The sequence below is a fragment of the Chrysemys picta genome, chromosome 4 (assembly GCF_011386835.1).
Source record: "Chrysemys picta bellii isolate R12L10 chromosome 4, ASM1138683v2, whole genome shotgun sequence".
Taxonomy (NCBI): Eukaryota; Metazoa; Chordata; order Testudines; family Emydidae; genus Chrysemys; species Chrysemys picta.
Genome location: NC_088794.1, coordinates 95,861,307 through 95,878,499, shown reverse-complemented (window position 1 = coordinate 95,878,499; position 17,193 = coordinate 95,861,307). Strand labels below are relative to the sequence as shown.

The 17,193-nt window shown below is 45.2% G+C and overlaps 1 protein-coding gene across 2 annotated transcripts; it reads left to right on the top strand.

Annotated features, from left to right (window-relative positions):
* Positions 1-4,385: 4,385 nt before the first annotated feature.
* On the top strand, positions 4,386-16,753 carry RPUSD2 (RNA pseudouridine synthase domain containing 2). 2 transcript variants are annotated; one of them, XM_042849477.2, is made up of 4 exons: positions 4,386-4,967; positions 6,871-7,167; positions 10,864-11,472; positions 11,515-16,753. In XM_042849477.2, the coding sequence occupies exons 1-4, from the start codon at positions 4,482-4,484 to the stop codon at positions 11,686-11,688; spliced, it is 1,566 nt and encodes a 521-aa protein (XP_042705411.2). In that variant the 5' UTR covers positions 4,386-4,481; the 3' UTR covers positions 11,689-16,753. The 2 variants fall into 2 exon arrangements, with proteins under 2 accessions (XP_042705411.2, XP_005284788.2); XM_005284731.4 differs by having other exon boundaries at positions 4,389-4,967; positions 10,864-16,753.
* The last annotated feature ends 440 nt before the right edge of the window (positions 16,754-17,193 follow it).

Here is a 17,193-nt window from a genome sequence, read left to right as displayed (position 1 = left end):
CCCTTTTTGGTGAGCTAGTTAATCAGCTGTATGAACACACTATTCCCCTGATGAAGCCAGGACTTGGTGTTAGCAATCATGTATGCTTACTCAGAATTGAGATACAAGCTCCTAAGGCTTTCTCTTAAATTAGGCACTTCTTTTCAATAGAGGGGAAAAAATGGGTATTATTTAAAATGAAACAGGCAGTATCATGTTTCATATGATACTGATTAGCACCATTGTTGTGGCATCTTTTCTGAAATTGGATTGTGCATGTTCTAGGAGCTGGAATTCTTTTCTCCCTTCAAATTGGGCCCTGAATGGTGGTGATCAAATTAATAGGGCTGAAATGAAGAAGCTCCCACTAGGGATGTAAAAGGGTAACAGGTAAGCATTAGGGTTAACGTTAACCGGCCTTAACCGTTAAGCCCTTGCACATCGGCCAGAGCAACCCCGGCTGCGCCAGCCGCAGGGACCCCACCAGGCACTCTTTCCCCCCCCCAGGGGGCCTGGCTGGAGGGACCTCGATTAACAGATATAATTTTAATCGTTTAACCAGTTAACTTTTAAAACAAAATGTACATCTCTAGCTCCCACTAGCATTTTATGCTGTACCATTCTCTAGGTAAAGGATTCATAGATTCTAGGGCTGGAAGGGACCTCGAGAGGTCAGAGTCCAGTCCCCTGCCCTCATGGCAGGACCAAATACTGTCTAGACCATCCCTGATAGACATTTATCTAACCTACTCTTAAATATCTCCAGAGATGGAGATTCCACAACCTCCCTAGGCAACTTCTTCCAGTGTTTAACCACCCTGACAGTTGGGAACTTTTTCCTAATGTCCAACCTAAACCTCCCTTGCTGCAGTTGAAGCCCATTGCTTCTTGTTCTATCCTTAGAGGCTAAGATGAACAAGGTGTCATAAGGAAGAGGGAGAAAACCTTTTAGATACACCTCTACTTCGATATAACGCTGTCCTCAGGAGCCAAAAAATCTTACCGTGTTATAGGTGAAACCGCGTTATATCGAACGTGCTTTGATCCACTGGAGTGCGCAGCCACACCCCCCCGGAGCACTGCTTTACCGCATTATATCCGAATTCGTGTTATATCGGGGTAGAGGTGTACCTAAAAACTGCTATCATGTCCCCTCTCAGTCTTCTCTTTTCCAAACTAAACAAACCCAATTCTTTCAGCCTTCCTTCGTAGGTCATGTTTTCTAGATCTTTAATCATTCTTGTTGCTCTTCTCTGGACCCTTTCCAACTTCTCCACATCTTTCTTGAAATGTAGTGCCCAGAACTGGACACAATATTCCAGTTGAAGCCTAACCAGCGCAGAGTAGAGCGGAAGAATGACTTCTCGTGTCTTGCTCACAACACAACTGTTAATGCATCCCAGAATCATGTTTGCTTTTTTGCAACAGCATCACACTGTTGACTCATATTTAGCTTGTGGTCCACTATAACCCCTAGATCCCTTTCTGCCGTACTTCTTCCTACACAGTCTCTTCCCATTCTGTATGTGTGAAACTGGTTGTTCCTTCCTAAGTGGAGCACTTTGCATTTGTCTTTATTAAACTTCATCCTGTTTACCTCAGACCATTTCTCCAATTTGTCCAGATCCTTTTGAATTATGACCTTATCCTCCAAAGCAGGTACAATCCCTCCCAGTTCGATATCATCTGCAAACTTAATAAGCGTACTTTCTATGCCAATATCTGCCATTGATGAAGATATTGAACAGAGCCGGTCCCAAAACAGACCCCTGCGGAACCCCATTTGTTATACCTTTCCAGCAGGATTGGAAACCCTTAATAACTACTCTCTGAGTACGGTTATCCAGCCAGTTATGCACCCACCTTATAGTAACCCCATCAAAGTTGTATTTGCCTAGTTTATTGATAAGAATATTATGCGAGACTGTATCAAATGCCTTAAAGTCTAGGTATACCACATCCACCGCTTCTCCCTTATCCACAAGACTCGTTATCCTATCAAAGAAAGCTATCAGATTGGTTTGACATGATTTGTTCTTTACAATCCATGCTGGCTATTCCCGATCACCTTACCACCTTCCAAGTGTTTGCAGATGATTTCCTTAATTACTTGCTCCATTATCTTCCCTGGCACAGAAGTGAAACTAACTGGTCTGTAGTTTCCTGGGTTGTTTTTATTTCCCTTTTTATAGATGGGCACTATATTTGCCTTTTTCCAGTCTTCTGGAATCTCTCCCGTCTCCCATGATTTCCCAAAGATAATAGCTAGAGGCTCAGATACCTCCTCTATTAGCTCCTTGAGTATTCTAGGATGCATTTAATCAGGCCCTGGTGACTTGCAGGCATCTAACTTTTCTAAGTGATTTTTAACTTGTTCTTTTTTTATTTTAGCTGCTAAACCTACCCCCTTCCCATTAGCATTCACTATGTTAGGCATTCCTTCAGACTTCTCAGTGAAGACTGAAACAAAGTCATTAAGCATCTCTGCCATTTCCAAGTTACTGTTTCTCCCTCCTCACTGAGCAGTGGGCCTACCCTGTCCTTGGTCTTCCTCTTGCTTCTAATGTATTGATAAAAAGTCTTCTTGTTTCCCTTTATTCCTGTAGCTAGTTTGAGCTCATTTTGTGCCTTTGCCTTTCTAATCTTGCCCCTGCATTCCTGTGTTGTTTGCCTATATCCATCCTTTGTAATTTGTCCTAGTTTCCATTTATTATACGACTCCTTTTTATTTTTTAGATCATGCAAGATCTCATGGTTAAGCCAAGGTGGTCTTTTCCCACATTTTCTATCTTTCCTACCCAGTGGACTAGCTTGCTTTTTGGCCCTTAATAGTGTCCCTTTGAAATACTGCTAACTCTCCTCAGTTGTTTTTCCCTTCAGTCTTGAGTCCCATGGGACCTTATCTATCAGCTCTCTGAGCTTATCAAAATCCGCCTTCCTGAAATTCATTGTCTCTATTTTGCTGTTCTCCCTTCTACCCTTCCTTAGAATTGTGAACTCTGATTTCATGATCACTTTCACCCAAGCTGTCTTCCACTTTCAAATTCTCAAGTTCCTCCCTATTTGTTAAAATCAAATCTAGAACAGCTTCCCCCTAGTAGCTTTTTCAACCTTCTGAAATAAAAAGTTGTCTGCAATGCAGTCCAAAAACTTATTGGATAGTCTGTACCCCCCTGTGTCATTTTCCCAACATCTATCTGGATAGTTGAAGTCCCCCATCACCACAAAATCTTGGGCTTTGGATGATTTTTAGTTGCTTAAAAAAAGCCTCCCCCCCCCACCCCAGTTAAGTGGCCTGTAGTAGACTCCTAGCATAACATCACCCTTGTTGTTTTACCCCTTTTAGCCTAACCTAGAGACTCTCAACACTTCTGTCTCCTGTGTCCATCTCCACATCAATCCAAGTGTGTACATTTTTAATATGTATAAGACAACACCTCCTCTCTTTTCCCCCGTCTATCCTTCCTGAGCAAGCTGTACCCATCCATACCAACATTCCAATCATGTGTATTATTCTACCAAATTTTGGTGATGCCAACAATGTCATAGTTGTATTTCTAATGCTGTCGTCATGGCAGCAGTTTGTGGGTGTTACAGGTTACTGCCTATGATACAAATCACATGGGCATAGTTTTGGGGGGGGAAGTACAGGGGCACATTGCTCTCCTCCACAGAGGAGCAGCTTGGGGGGGGCATGTGGGGTCATTTTCTGTGAGGGCCAAGCTGAGGGGGAGAGGAGTTCTAGCCGTCCCATGCTGTGCTGCCTCCATCTGCACCCCCAGTGGCTCCCTATTGGTGCAGTAGGGCTGGGTGGGGAGCAGGTTGCAGCAGCTACTCCCAGGTTGCTACTTCTGCAGCTGGATGCTGCTTCCTGTATTCTAGTGCCTACCTGTTTCCTATACACATTAGGTTGCCAACCCTTCAGGATTGCCATGGACTCTCCAGGAATTCAAAATTAATTTTTCATTATAGATTGTCATGTGCTGAAACCTCTAGGAATATGTCTAAGCAAAATTGGCAAACCTACAACTGAGTGGCCATGGGGCGAGGGGGCAGGGCTGGGGGTATAGGCTGATGGGGGAAGAGAGGGGGCTAGGGGAGGCAGCTGCAGGAGCACAGGGAAGTACGGGTGCAGCCACATCACCGCAGCAGCCAGTGGCAGAGTGCTCAGGTCACCGCAGCAGTAGGGTCTCTTCTCCCCCCCGGAACTGGCTTCAGCGTGCACGTGTGTGCCTGCGTACATGGGCACCCAGCCCGCGCCAGCAAACTGCGCCCATGAAATCACGGCGGCGAAGAGCTCAGGGGAGACGCGCAGGCCCTGTTTTCCCCTCGCTCCCGCCGTGACCCGGCGGCGGCGCCAAGCGCGGCCATGGAAAAGAGGCGGTGTCTAGCTCTAGGGCCGGGGAGTTTCGGGTCGCTTGTGTTAAGCGTCACAGGGAGCGGGCTGGGGCGATTGGCTGGACTGCGGGGGGTCACGCGCCGGGGTATCCCCGTCCGAAGCCATGTGGGCGAGGCTGGTGGGGACTCCTGAGCCGTGGCTGCTCCTCGCTGGCCCGAGAGTCCGCTGGTCGCTCGCCGCGCTAGCGCCCGGGGGCGGCCGCATGGAAGAGCCTGGCCCGGGGAGCCTCGAGGCGGGGGACGCGCCCCCTGCGGCCAAGAGACGGCGGCTGCTGGCCGGGGAGGAGAAGCGGCCGGGCCGCGGCGAGCGCTACGTGCCGCCCCCGAGGAAGCGCAACCCCGGCGTGAGCTTCAGCGAGACGCACTTCGCCGAGACCCACTACTACTTCGAGGGCGGGCTGCGCAAGGTGCGGCCCTACCACTTCGACTTCCAGACCTACTGCAAGGGCCGCTGGGTGGGCAAGAGCCTGCTGCACGTCTTCAGCACCGAGTTCCGCGCCCAGCCCATCGACTACTACCGGGCCGCGGCCAGCGCCGGCCGCCTGCGCCTCAACGAGCAGCCAGTGCGGGACCTCGGCATCGTGCTCAAGGCAGGTCCCAGGCGCCCCCGCCCGCCTGTGCCAGACCACGGGTTTCCTTACCGCGGCTTGGCACCGGCGGGGGCTTATGTCTCGGGTGGGGGGGCATCGATTTGGTAATCTCAGGAACATGTTCCCCACCCTTGGGGAGAGAGATCCCTTCCCGCGTGCAGCGCCCCTCTGCCCCACCCGGACCCTCATCTTCTCACTCTCCTTCCTGCTACCCCCATGGCACCAGCTGGCCGCTCTGCCTCAGTCGGGAGCAGCCCTCTCCTCTGGACCGCTGGCTCCCTACAACAGTTACTGCAGTTGCGGGTTCATTGCCTGGCTGTGTGTGTAGAGGAAGGGGCGTCCTGTTTCCCACGCTAGAGCGCAAGCCCCCAGTCTAGACTACAAAAAACTGCTAATTAAAACAATATTTTGAAATGTGTGTAGCTAATTTGTGGTGACCTGAAGTGGGGAGAATAGCCTACATAAAGAAAATAGCCTACATAAAGAAAACCTAGTTCTCTAGTATGTCATGATGGTTTTTTGTTCTTTCATTCATATGGGAAAAGAAAATAATGTAATATCTTTTGGCCACAACCACATTTAAACATAATTATTGTTTTGTATTATGGTAGGACCCAAAGCTATATGCAGTACAAACCTACAGGAAGATCTAGTCCTTTATCTGAGGAGCGTGGAGTAAGGCTTTCTCTGCATGGGGATGCTTTTCAGTATAACTTAAAGTGTGACTTTAAACCAGAAGTGCTGGATGTAACTAATGATGGTATTTGAAGCTGTATTAGTTAAAATTTCAGGGCCTAGGCAGTTCACCTGCAGGAGCCAGGAATTTATCTCCCTCAAGCAGCATTGTACACAAGTGGCCTTTTGCATTATGAGTCTTTCCTCCTTCCTAAGAAATACTAGGCATGGGAACATTGTTTGAGATAGGATTTGGTAAACCAGTATGCTTAATGATTATAATACATTCCTATTTTCCAGTATACACTGGAACCCCGCTGTAACGCGCCCCGTGATAACGCAAATTCGTTTATAACGCGGGGCGAGTCTGGCTCCGGCGGCTGCAGCAGGCGCGGGGCGTTTGGGATCCATGCCCCAGCGGCTGCAGCAGGAGCAACTCTCCCTGCAGCCTTGGCGCGCCCCTGTAGTTCTCACCTCTGTCCCCGCCAGGGCCCGCTCCAACCCGCGTCCTTCCCTCCCCGCCAACTGATGTAGTGGGCGGCAGCACAGAGGAGGGGAGCGCCCTGCTGGGAGCGGGCTGCAGAGTGGCGCGGCGCCCTCCCGGCAGTCGGCGCGGCAGGCCGGTGGCGGTCGTCTTCGGGGGCCCCGCTCCCCTGGCCAAAGCCCCGGCCGGAGCGCGGCAGCCCAGTGGCCCCGCGGCCCCGGCCGGAGCGCGGCAGCCCAGTGGCCCCGCGGCCCCGGCCGGAGCGCGGCAGCCCAGTGGCCCCGCGGCCCCGGCCGGAGCGCGGCAGCCCAGTGGCCCCGCGGCCCCGGCCGGAGCGCGGCAGCCCAGTGTCCGTCCCTCCCTCCCCCAGCCGGCAATCCCAAGTGCTGCCCCAGTAATCGGGCCCTGGTGGCAGGAGGGCCTGAGTGGCCAGCGCCCCAGCTGAAGGAAGCCCTGGCCATCCCCCTTCTCTCTCTCTCCCCGCTCCCTCCCTCCCTCTCCCTAGCCAGGGCACGGAAGCTGAACACAAGTACAGTGGAACCCTGCTATAACGCGACCCCGCATTTACCGCGATTGAATTTTTTGGACCCCAATGATTATAGTGGGGTTCCACTGTATTTTTAGCTGGTTTCTTAATGTTGGATCCCACGTTATTCTGGACATGTGTTTTCTCTCCCTTATTTCTCACAGATCGAGGATATTTGGGGAAATCATATCTATTCTAATAATCTGTTTTGCTTGTAGAATAACGATTTTCTGAGGAATACAATGCATCGCCATGAGCCTCCAGTCACTGCTCAGCCTATCCGGATCTTGGTAGAGAATGACGAGGTGGTTGTCGTGGACAAACCCTCATCTTTACCTGTACACCCATGTGGCAGATTTCGACACAACACAGTCATCTTCATCTTGGGCAAAGAGCATAACTTGAAGGAGTTGCACACTATTCACCGGCTTGATCGCATGACTTCTGGTGTGCTTATATTTGCCAAGACTGCAGAAGTGTCTAAGAGGATTGATGAGCAAATTCGGCAGAGACAGGTGAGGGCTGAGGACTTCAGTGATTTTCAAAGTACATCTTTAAAGAGCTCCTGAAGCAGGTTTGGTCCGAGTACAGGCTGTTGGCCAAACACAAGTCCCAAAGTTTACATTGCAGCCTGTGGCTGCTTTAATTTTTAATGCATAAATACAGCTTATGTCTAGGGGCATTGCATTTTAGGGCCTGTGGTCTCAGTAGGTTAGAGCTTTTTCTTTAAGATGAAGACAGGTGCAAATTACATGCACCCCTTGTGCTCTTGGTAAGATGCTAATGTGGTGCTCCACTGAGCAGAATTTGGGTGCCTCAGTAGGTTGTATAGTGGATAAGTGTGCTAGTTTGAGAGACAATAATTGAGAGGATATTGACGTTTTAATAAAACCCTATTTCAATTTTGAAGGACTCAGATTATTTTGTAAATATTCTGTGCAATAGCCTGTTGTGACATTCCCCAGGGTGCATGCTGAACTGCTATGGCCCCTTAGCTCTCCAGCCTGGGATGCCTTTTACATTTCTTTGCTAGTGAACAGCAAACCTCTCCAGGTTCTGATCACTCACAGCCACCAGCATGCAAAGTCTCTCTCAGCTGAGTACATGAATGATGTGTCCTGCCATCCATAAATAGATACAGGGCAACATCCGCATATCCCTGAGTCCGAGCCTCGTACCTTCAGTAGCCCACTGGATCGTACAAGTTCATAAATTAGTCCATCATTCTTACAAAGGGTAATGAATATGCATCAGCCTTAGTTGTCTCAAGTGGAGACTTTCCAAACACTTCAACCAAACACACTGGTTTAGATAAAACAGTATCTTTCTTTAGTTAATAAACTTGTTTTAGATTTTAAGTAGGGCTGTCTATTGATCGCAGTTAATGCATGAGATTAACGCAAAACAAATTAATTAGATTTTAAAAAGTCACGATTAATCACAGTTTTAATCACACTGTTAAACAATAATAGAATAACAATTTAAATTATCTTTTGGATGTTTTTCTACATTTTCAAATATATTGATTTCAGTTATAACACAGAACACAGTGTACAGTGCTCACTTTATATTATTTTTGATTACAAATATTTGCACTGTAAAAAAGATAAGAGATTGTAATTTTCAATTCACCTCATACTAGTCCACTCAGTCCTACTTGTTCAGCCAATTACTCAAGATAAAAACGTTTGTTTATATTTACGGGAGATAATGCTGCCCCCTTCTTATTTACAGTGTCACTTGAAAGTAAGAACAGGCTTTTGCATGGCACTGTTCTATTCAGCATTACAAGGTATTTGCGTACCAGATATGCTAAACATTCGTATGCCCTTCATGCTTCAACTTGTGGGCTCTAAAATTTTACATTGTTTTGTTTTTGAGTGCAGTTATGTAAAAACAAAAAATAATTCTACCTTTAAGTTGCATTTTCACGATAGAGATTGCACGACAGTACTTGTATGAGGTGAATTGAAAAACTATTTTTTTTACAGTGCAAATATTTGTACTCAAAAATTAAAGTAGAGTACTGTATGCTTTGTTTTGTGTATTGAAATTGAAATCAATATATTTGAAAATGTAGAAAAACATCCAAATATTTATAATAAATTAAATTGGTATTCTGTTATTGTTTAACAGTGCAATTAAAACTGCAATTAATACGCAACTATTTTTAAATCTTGCGATTAATTGTGATTATTTTTTTAATAGTTTGATAGCCCTAATTTTAAGTGATTTACAAGTGATAAGGCATAAAAGTCAGAGTTGGTTACAAAAGAAGAAAAAAGATAAACACGCAAGCAAATTCCTAAGCTTTACCAAGATTAATAAGTTTAAAGCAAAAAGTTTCTGTCACCCAAAAACTTTCAGTAGTCTGTACTGGCTGGAAAAACCTCTAGGCCAGGACCATTTAAACTCATAGGTGCTGGAACTGGGGGATGTTTCTCTGAAAATATCCACTTAATGTGCAGCAGCAGTCAACAAAGTGAACAGAGTGTCATTAAGAAAGGGATAGATAATAGAAATCCATAGTATGCCCACATCTTGAAGAGTGCTTGCAGATGTGGTTGCCCCATCTCAAAAAAGATATATTGGAATTGGAAAAGATTCAGAAAAGGGCAACAGAAATGATTAGGGGTATGGCATGGCTTCCATATGAGGAGAGATTAATAAGACTGGGACTTTTCAGCTTGGAAAAAGACAACTAAGAGGGATATGATAGAGGTCTATAAAAATCATGACTGGTGTGGAGAAAATGAATAAGGAAGTGTTCTTTACTCCTCCTAACACAAGAACTAGGGGTCACCAAATGAAATTAATAGGCAGCAGGTTTAAAACAATCAAAAGGAAGTATTTTTTCACACAACGCACAGTCCATCTATGGAACTCATTGCCAGAGGATGTTGTGAAGGCCAAGACTATAACAGGGTTTTAAAAAGAACTAGATAAGTTCATGGAAGATAAGTCCATCAATGGCTATTAGCCAGAATGGGGAGGGATGGTGTCCCTAGCCTCTGTTTGCCAGAAGCTAGGAATGGGCGACAGGGGATGGATCACTTGATGATTACCTGTTCTGTTCCCTCTGGGGCACCGGGCGTTGGCACTTGTCAAAAGACAGGATACTGGTCTAGATGAACCTTTGGTCTGACCCAGTATGGCCATTCTTATGTTGAAGTGGTTTCCGTTATATACAAGGTTAACAGCTTGGTTCAATGACTCTCAGCATCCCCACTATAAAAATTGTTCCAGTACCCCAGCTTGCCTCAGTTTAGTGATGCACCTTCTGTCTTTCAAGTGATCTATGAGTAAAGATGGGAGAGGAGAGGTATATAGAGGCATTTTTTTTCTCCCTTCTTATACTCTGACCCTTTGCACTGGAAAAGTCTTTGCTGTGTCATGGTGTCAGGAAGTTCCATGGCATATGTGAACTGCCAACTGACATTCAGGTGAATTATAAATTTCTTGTTTACAGTGCTCATGCTGGTATATCTCCGATTAAGCAGGTAATGGCCTTTTAGCACCTAGGTGATGTCTTTGTCTTTGAGAAAATGGTCTGCGGGCATTACCCAGAACTACAGCGTATTTCAGTAACAATCCTATAGTAAAATCTCATAGCTCCATATACAGTGTTGATACACAGATTTTTACAGGACAGTGTTGTTCAGTAGATTGAGTTTTCAAATGATACCTCACAAGGCATACTTTGTACAAAATATATCATAACTATATAAAAGTGCTGAACATGGGGTACAAGGTGTCACACCCGCAACCTGCCAATCCCAGTTATGGGACTCTGGCTTTTAAGATTTGCAGCAAGGGCCCAAAAGTAAGGGGGGACAACAAAAATCTGAGAATAAATCTTGACATAAATTTGGGTTTAATGTTGTTAAAATAGTTTCCTAGGACTTGACTTCATAATTCAACATTTCAACTATCAAACTCCATTAATAAAGTACACCTGAGTGGGACAGAAGCCAGTGTAGGTCTAAATAGAAGACTTCACTATATTATGAGGTACACTTGAGACGCTTGTTTGCCTCTCCTGTTTATCTGCAATCCTATAACTGAAATGTCTGAACTTCCCCACATATCTGTAAGTGAAGGGGAGGGCAGGAATGGTTCGTATTAAGTTTAATGTAGTTGGAGCTCGAGAGAGATTTACATTGAGTCTGGATTGATGTGTTTCTGACGTTCACTCTGTTTTCCCCCTGTAGCTGGAAAAGGAGTACGTCTGCCGCGTGCTTGGGGAGTTTCCAGAAAATGAAGTGACCTGTGAGGAACCCATCCTGGTTGTTTCTTACAAAGTGGGGGTGTGTCGTGTGGACCCCAAAGGCAAATCCTGTAAAACTGTCTTCCAAAGGCTTAGTTATAATGGCAAGACCAGTGTGGTCAAGTGTTTTCCATACACGGGTCGCACCCACCAGATCCGGGTCCATTTGCAATTCCTGGGATATCCGATTGTTAATGACCCCATCTACAATATGGAGGCCTGGGGTCCTACTAAGGGTAAGGGTGGTGAGATTAATAAAACCAATGAGGAGCTTCTCAGGGCTTTAGTGGAAGAACATCGTTCCAAACAGAGTTTGAGCATCTTGGACATTTCAGAGGAGGACCTGAAGCCTATTGTGGGAAGTGAAGAATGTGATCGTTCAGGTTACTGTACTAAGCCAGTTGAGATTACGTCCATAAGCGCAGACTCCTGCAGAACTGAGGTCTCTAAGGATCAGAAAGAAGCTGAAATACTGGCTTGTTCACCAAATTCTGATACCAGACCAGAAACACATGAAGCAAACCCTGAAGGAGCTAGTTCAAGTGGGAATCAGGCTGGAGCAAACCCTGAAGGAGCTAGTTCAAGTGGGAATCAGGCTGGACATACAGAAGAAAAGGACCCTCTGTGTGAAGAGTGTAAAATAGTAAGGCAGGACCCATCTCCTAGGGAGCTGGTGATGTACCTGCATGCCTTACGCTACAAGGGAGCAGAGTTTGAATACAATTCCAAGATGCCGGACTGGGCTCTAGAGGACTGGGATGAGAGCTAAGAATAGATACTGAGACTCTTGTGTTTCATTTTAGTTTTGTTGGAAGGAAAGTATTTGGTAAAGTCCTGAACTTATGTGTGGTAAAAATATCTCATTGGAGCTACTGCGATCTTACAGCATTATTTATTGTGTTGTGCTTGGATTGCTTGTGAATTTTGAGGAGGTGGGAAGAGTTCTTCCTGATTAGTCTTGAGAACTCTTTCCTAACAATGAACCTGCTGACAGCTAGTGAAGGGAGAGATGGTTAATCCAAGACACCTTAACTGTTTTCCTTTAAGATAGTAACAGTGATGGGTAAAAAATATTACTCAAAGGTGGGAAGCTTGGAACAATTGCTTCCTCTTCTCACCACATGGTGTTCGGGTTGCATCCTTGTTCGCCAATTGAATGCGGTTGCTTACTAAATGCATACAACTAAGACAATCAGCATCTTGGCTCTTTTCCTGTATGTCAGTTATCTAACTCCCTTGTCTTTCTGGGTAAGAGTTGGTGACATGTTAGTCAATCTAAAATACTTCAGGTGTCACACCCAGATCAATTTCAGTTATGTTCTTAGTTTTGTTCATACCAAGGCACTGTGCAGGCTGGTTCTTTTCCTGCCAGGTTAATCTTCATTCATTTTATTTGGATTTCTGTTGCATTGTGCAGTACTTGTCAATAAGACATTTCCATCCTCCTGTGTGTTTCCAGCTTCCTTCCTTTTGTTCTAGCATGGAGCACGGTCTGTCCTTAAATCAGCTTTGCAAAATTCCTTGGACAAGCATACTGCTCCAACTAAAAATTCAGTAGCCCAAAGAAGTGGTCTATTTTGCTGTTAATGAGTCCATATCTGTAGGGACTCCCATCCAAAACAATCTCTACATACTTTAACCAGTCTCTTGTTTCCTTTCCCTATATTTTCTACCTCCTCCCATATAGTTTCTCTCCTTATTACTTAACCCCCATTACGCTCTATACTGTACATCTTGTACTGTACATATCTTTTCTAACATATCTTAACCACCCCTTTCCATGTACTCTCACACTGGGCTTAGAAAGCTTAACAAATACATAATAGCCAGAAAGCTAAGTCTGAAATGGAAGGTGGCAGGGGCTTGCTGTTTCAAGGACAGTTCTACTCCACCCTCTTTTGGCTTTTTGGTTGTTCTAAGCAGGGGTGTTTCTACTATCCTAGCCTTCATTTTACAGCTCCCAGCCTCAGTAGAAGGAGCTTCAGTATCCGCCTCTGCTATTGCTCAGAGACTTTGGGAGCTGCTGCAGAATGAAACACCTGATTACAGCAGTGATACCAACAAGCTACAGGGTTCTGAATAGTAAAAGTAAAACTGAAAATACTTAGGTTAGTTTTCACTTTGCTGCAGCTTGTTCTGAAAGTTCTAACCCACAGCTGAGGCATTTCAAGTATTAGAGCACTCCATCTGTGTGTGTGTGTGAGAGAGAGAGAGAGAGACTTTAGGATATACAAAAAGTTAACCTTGCGTGGGTTTTTTAAGGGAAGGACAGTGGTTTACTCACTGGGACATTTCCTATTTGCCATGGCAAAGTGGATTTTTCCATCCCAACCTTAAATGATAATGCTTATGTTGGTAGATGTGTGCTAGCTCCTTTGTACTTGCCCTGCATTGGACAGTAAATCCAAACATGTACAAGCCAGTGCATTGCTGGTAAATTTTCTGTCTGATACTAGGAAGTCTAGAATGTTATCGGCTTACTCCAAGGATGCCAAGAGTGCATCTAGAATAGAAAAGAGTGTGGGGATCTTCGCCAAACAAAAATCCTCTCTCACTACCGAGTGCTTTGTTTGAACAACATGCATAGTTCTTTGATTATTACAGCAGCACTTAGAGGCCTTGACCAGAGCCTTACCGTGGTATGCATTGCCCACCCCTAATAAGAAGATAGCCCCTGCCCTAATAAGGCTTACAGACTAACTGTGAACATTCGCATCTAATCTTCTATTTGCCCTCACGAGCCATATCTTCAAAGAGGGTTTCTTCAGTATTCATAATCTTGACCGTGTGAAATACAAAGGTGACTTAAAGTAAGAAACTGCACAACTGCCACTTTACCTAGTAATTTACATGTGTTAATGCTACTTGCTTTCTTTATTATTCTGTGGCTATAGTGTGTGGGGGAGAAGTACAGAGGCTCCATGATTTACCAGCTAGTATGTCACATTGCCCCATTCTGCAAAATAAAAGATTAGTGTAACAACAGCAGGGGAAGTTTTTTTTTTTTAACTCTGGTTTAACTTTGCTGACTGACACGTTGAAGAATGTGTTGAATTTATCATTCTGCCACTTGAATAAATACATCCAACAGAGAGGTCCTCTAGCAACACCAGGAAAGACCAGAGTTGCTGAGAGTGCATGCACACACCAAAAAAACCAACCCACCCTGCAGCATTTTAAATAAATAAATATATACACACTCCCCGCCCCCCCCCAAATCCTTGGAGGATCACTGCATAAAGCTGACGGTAAAGAACAAAGTACTGTTCTATAAATCTAGGTAAACCCTTCTGTCCGCCCTTTGAAGAAATTAATTTTGAGCTTGAGCCTGGAAGCCATGAAAGCTCCAGCTGGAAGCTCTCAGGGTTTCCATGTTTCCTGATGAGGGAAGGGCAGCCCTGCCTCAAGCTGTTGCTCTCAGGAGCTGGACTCCCAGTACCATAGGGAGCTTGAAAGTTCAGAGAGACCCATCTCCAGTTGGGGCTTCCAGGCTGTCTGCCACTGAGCCAGACTCCCCAGTCAACTTGCACCCCAGATGCCTATATTCTATTAGCTTGGGGAGCCAGCTGGTGTGGGAATTTGGTAGCCCTAGGGTTGGTAGCCCTAGGGTTGCCAGCCCTGGGCCATCCATGTGGCCAGGCTGCCATGGGGCTAGTGGACCATGGAATCCCTGGCAGCTGCTCATGACTGAATGGTAGCCTTGAAAATGACTGTTTGATAGCTGCTATTTAGTGGTGGGAAGTAGTGAAACTGACATGAATTATTTCAGTTTCACTAAGCAACTACCGGGGAGCTATTTCCACAGGTGCTGGAACTAATAGTGATATCGCACCTCGGACCTTGAAATGGTTTCCATTATATACAGGGTTTACCATTAGGTTTAATGGCTCTCAGCACCCCCCCTATAAAAATTGTTCCAGTACCCCCTGCCTATTTCATTTTGAAAACACTGGTTTGGTGTTTCTGAAACATGATTTTTCAGAATCTCCAGTTCATGGGAAATTTTGAACGTTGAAATTTCCCATGACCTGGAAATTCCAAATTTCAGCCAACTGTAGTCCCAAGTTTAATTCTGCTGTCTTCTCTATCTCTTCTGTAAGAGGACCACCACAGGAAGCAAATCCCTTATAATGCTAAAGTGTGGAGGTAATTTATGTTCCTGTGTGACGAACGGAAGGCTGAAAAGCCTATTGTGGAAAATGTTGGGGAAGGAGTAAGTACAAATAATGTTTTAAGTGCTGTGTCTCAGATTCATTTTTCTCTGGCCATGCTTAACAGTTACTATTAAGGCCTTAATACACCACAACATTGTCTAATGTATCCCGTTGCTGATAGAGAAACTGATTGTGATTACTGGCCCCAAAACAACTTGAACTGTGGGAAGTTAAGGTTTATTATTCAAGCATCCTCCCTGTGAGCATTGCAATTCATTGTTTTATTTGAGTTAAAAGCTGCTGCCTACATTACAGTGTGTGTGCATTGTAATTTGTATGCAGATAGATTGGACTCTGCACAAATCTGGCTGTTTCCTTTATAAAGATAATTGAACATACCAACGGCAATTACAAGGTGGTGTAATTAAAGATGTCAACCTGTTTACCATAAACCCTGCTCTATGACTGGTTCAAGGGGGGGGGGGGGAAATTCTCAGCTAAAACCATGGGGTAGAGGGCCTTGGTGATGGAGTGATTCTGTGCATGTTTCATGTAGGTGGATATGCTGCTTGTGGAAAGGGAAGAATGTTGAGATTGAAGTTCTCTCTCTCTCTCTCTACAGAACAGGTACAGCAATGACAACAACAGTATAGGCTTCTCGCCCACTCGCTAATGTGCCTTAACCATGATCTGAAGAGGCTGGCTAGTCAGTCTCTTGTGACCCATTCATTCCTGGCCCTTTATGCCAAACTGACAACAAGGGGGGCTAATTGTGATGTTTGTGTATGTGATGTGAATGCTACCAGCTTTGGTCTTAATGTGGATAAGGCTTTTTGGGTGGGTTCCAAAGAATGGACTTGGCCAGCATGCTAGCTTGGCATCATGCGCTGTCAGTCAGCAGTTTCTAGCTTGGGGGCTGCTGAGGGCAAATACATCCCTTGTTTCCTGGGTCAACGGACTAGATAGAGGCTGGTTACCTTTACATGCAAATCACCACTTATTATTTTGTTGCTGTAGTTCATAGGAATCCCAGTAATGAACCAGGACCTGTAGAGTGATGGCCACACACCAGAAGGCACAGAGACACATAAGGATGGGGGAAGGAGTGCAGGGACAAATGGGAATGAGGGGAGGGGGTGCAGGGCTACAATAGGATGGGGGAGAGGGCTGGCTGGGGGTGTGTGGTGCTACATGGAGGAAGGGAGATGGGTGAGTTGGGGCACAGAGATACATAGGGATGGGGGACGGAGTGCAGGGACACATGGGGATGGGCAGATGTGCCTGAATGGGGGAGGCTGGGGTCAGCCAGGGTCTGCATGGGGGAAGCTCCCTAACAATCCCTCCCTGACCCCCACCCCCAAAAAAATGTGGTCCATACTTTTCCCAACCATGTCCAACAACACTCTCAAGTTCACACCCAGACTCCTTTCCAACAATTGCTTCCCTCTCCCTCAGCTTCTCCATTACCCCTGATTCCCCCAAGCCTTTGCACTGCTTCTGAGGGGTGCAGGAAATATGGTTCTGTATTGTAGTTTGAATGAATTACTCAGTTCTGTATTAATATGCCTAATAAGGAATCTATTTGTCAAAAAACATGTCCTGAATCTTTTTTGTTGTCTGTATTGTTACAGACATACTTGCTGACAGGTATTTTGAAATAAATTACCAAAATAATTGAAACTGGTGTGATTATATTGTGCTATATTGACCTAAAATATTCAGAATTTTAAAATATTGTGCACATAATTTCTTATTTTTTGGTACAGAATTCCTCCGGGAGTAACACAGCAATAGCCCCTGTTGGCAGCTCTCTTAGGGAGCTTTGCTTTACTACACCTGACCCAGAAAATGCATCAAGGGCTGGGAAGCAGCAAGATAACAAAGTGAATCCCTAAAATGTGTCTGAGATATATGTAGTCATATCTTGCTTACCTTACTAACTCATCAACCTGCCGAAAGCTATTGTGAATTGGCCGAGAGAGATTATTTTCTTTCTCTAACTTCCATCAGGATTTTTAGTATGGCTAACAACTTTTCAAATCTACCATTACACTATGCACCTAAAGGTACTGTAAACAGTTGTAATTATGTGTTTAAGCCATGGAACAGAATTGCCTCAG

Bases quoted from the DNA above. Each gene is read 5' to 3' on its own strand.
- RPUSD2 (XM_005284731.4), top strand. From the start codon at position 4,482: ATGTGGGCGAGGCTGGTGGGGACTCCTGAGCCGTGGCTGCTCCTCGCT. The intron at 4,968-6,870 runs GCAGGTCCCAGG...TTTTGCTTGTAG, and splicing joins ACCTCGGCATCGTGCTCAAG to AATAACGATTTTCTGAGGAA. The intron at 7,168-10,863 runs GTGAGGGCTGAG...TTCCCCCTGTAG, and splicing joins AGCAAATTCGGCAGAGACAG to CTGGAAAAGGAGTACGTCTG.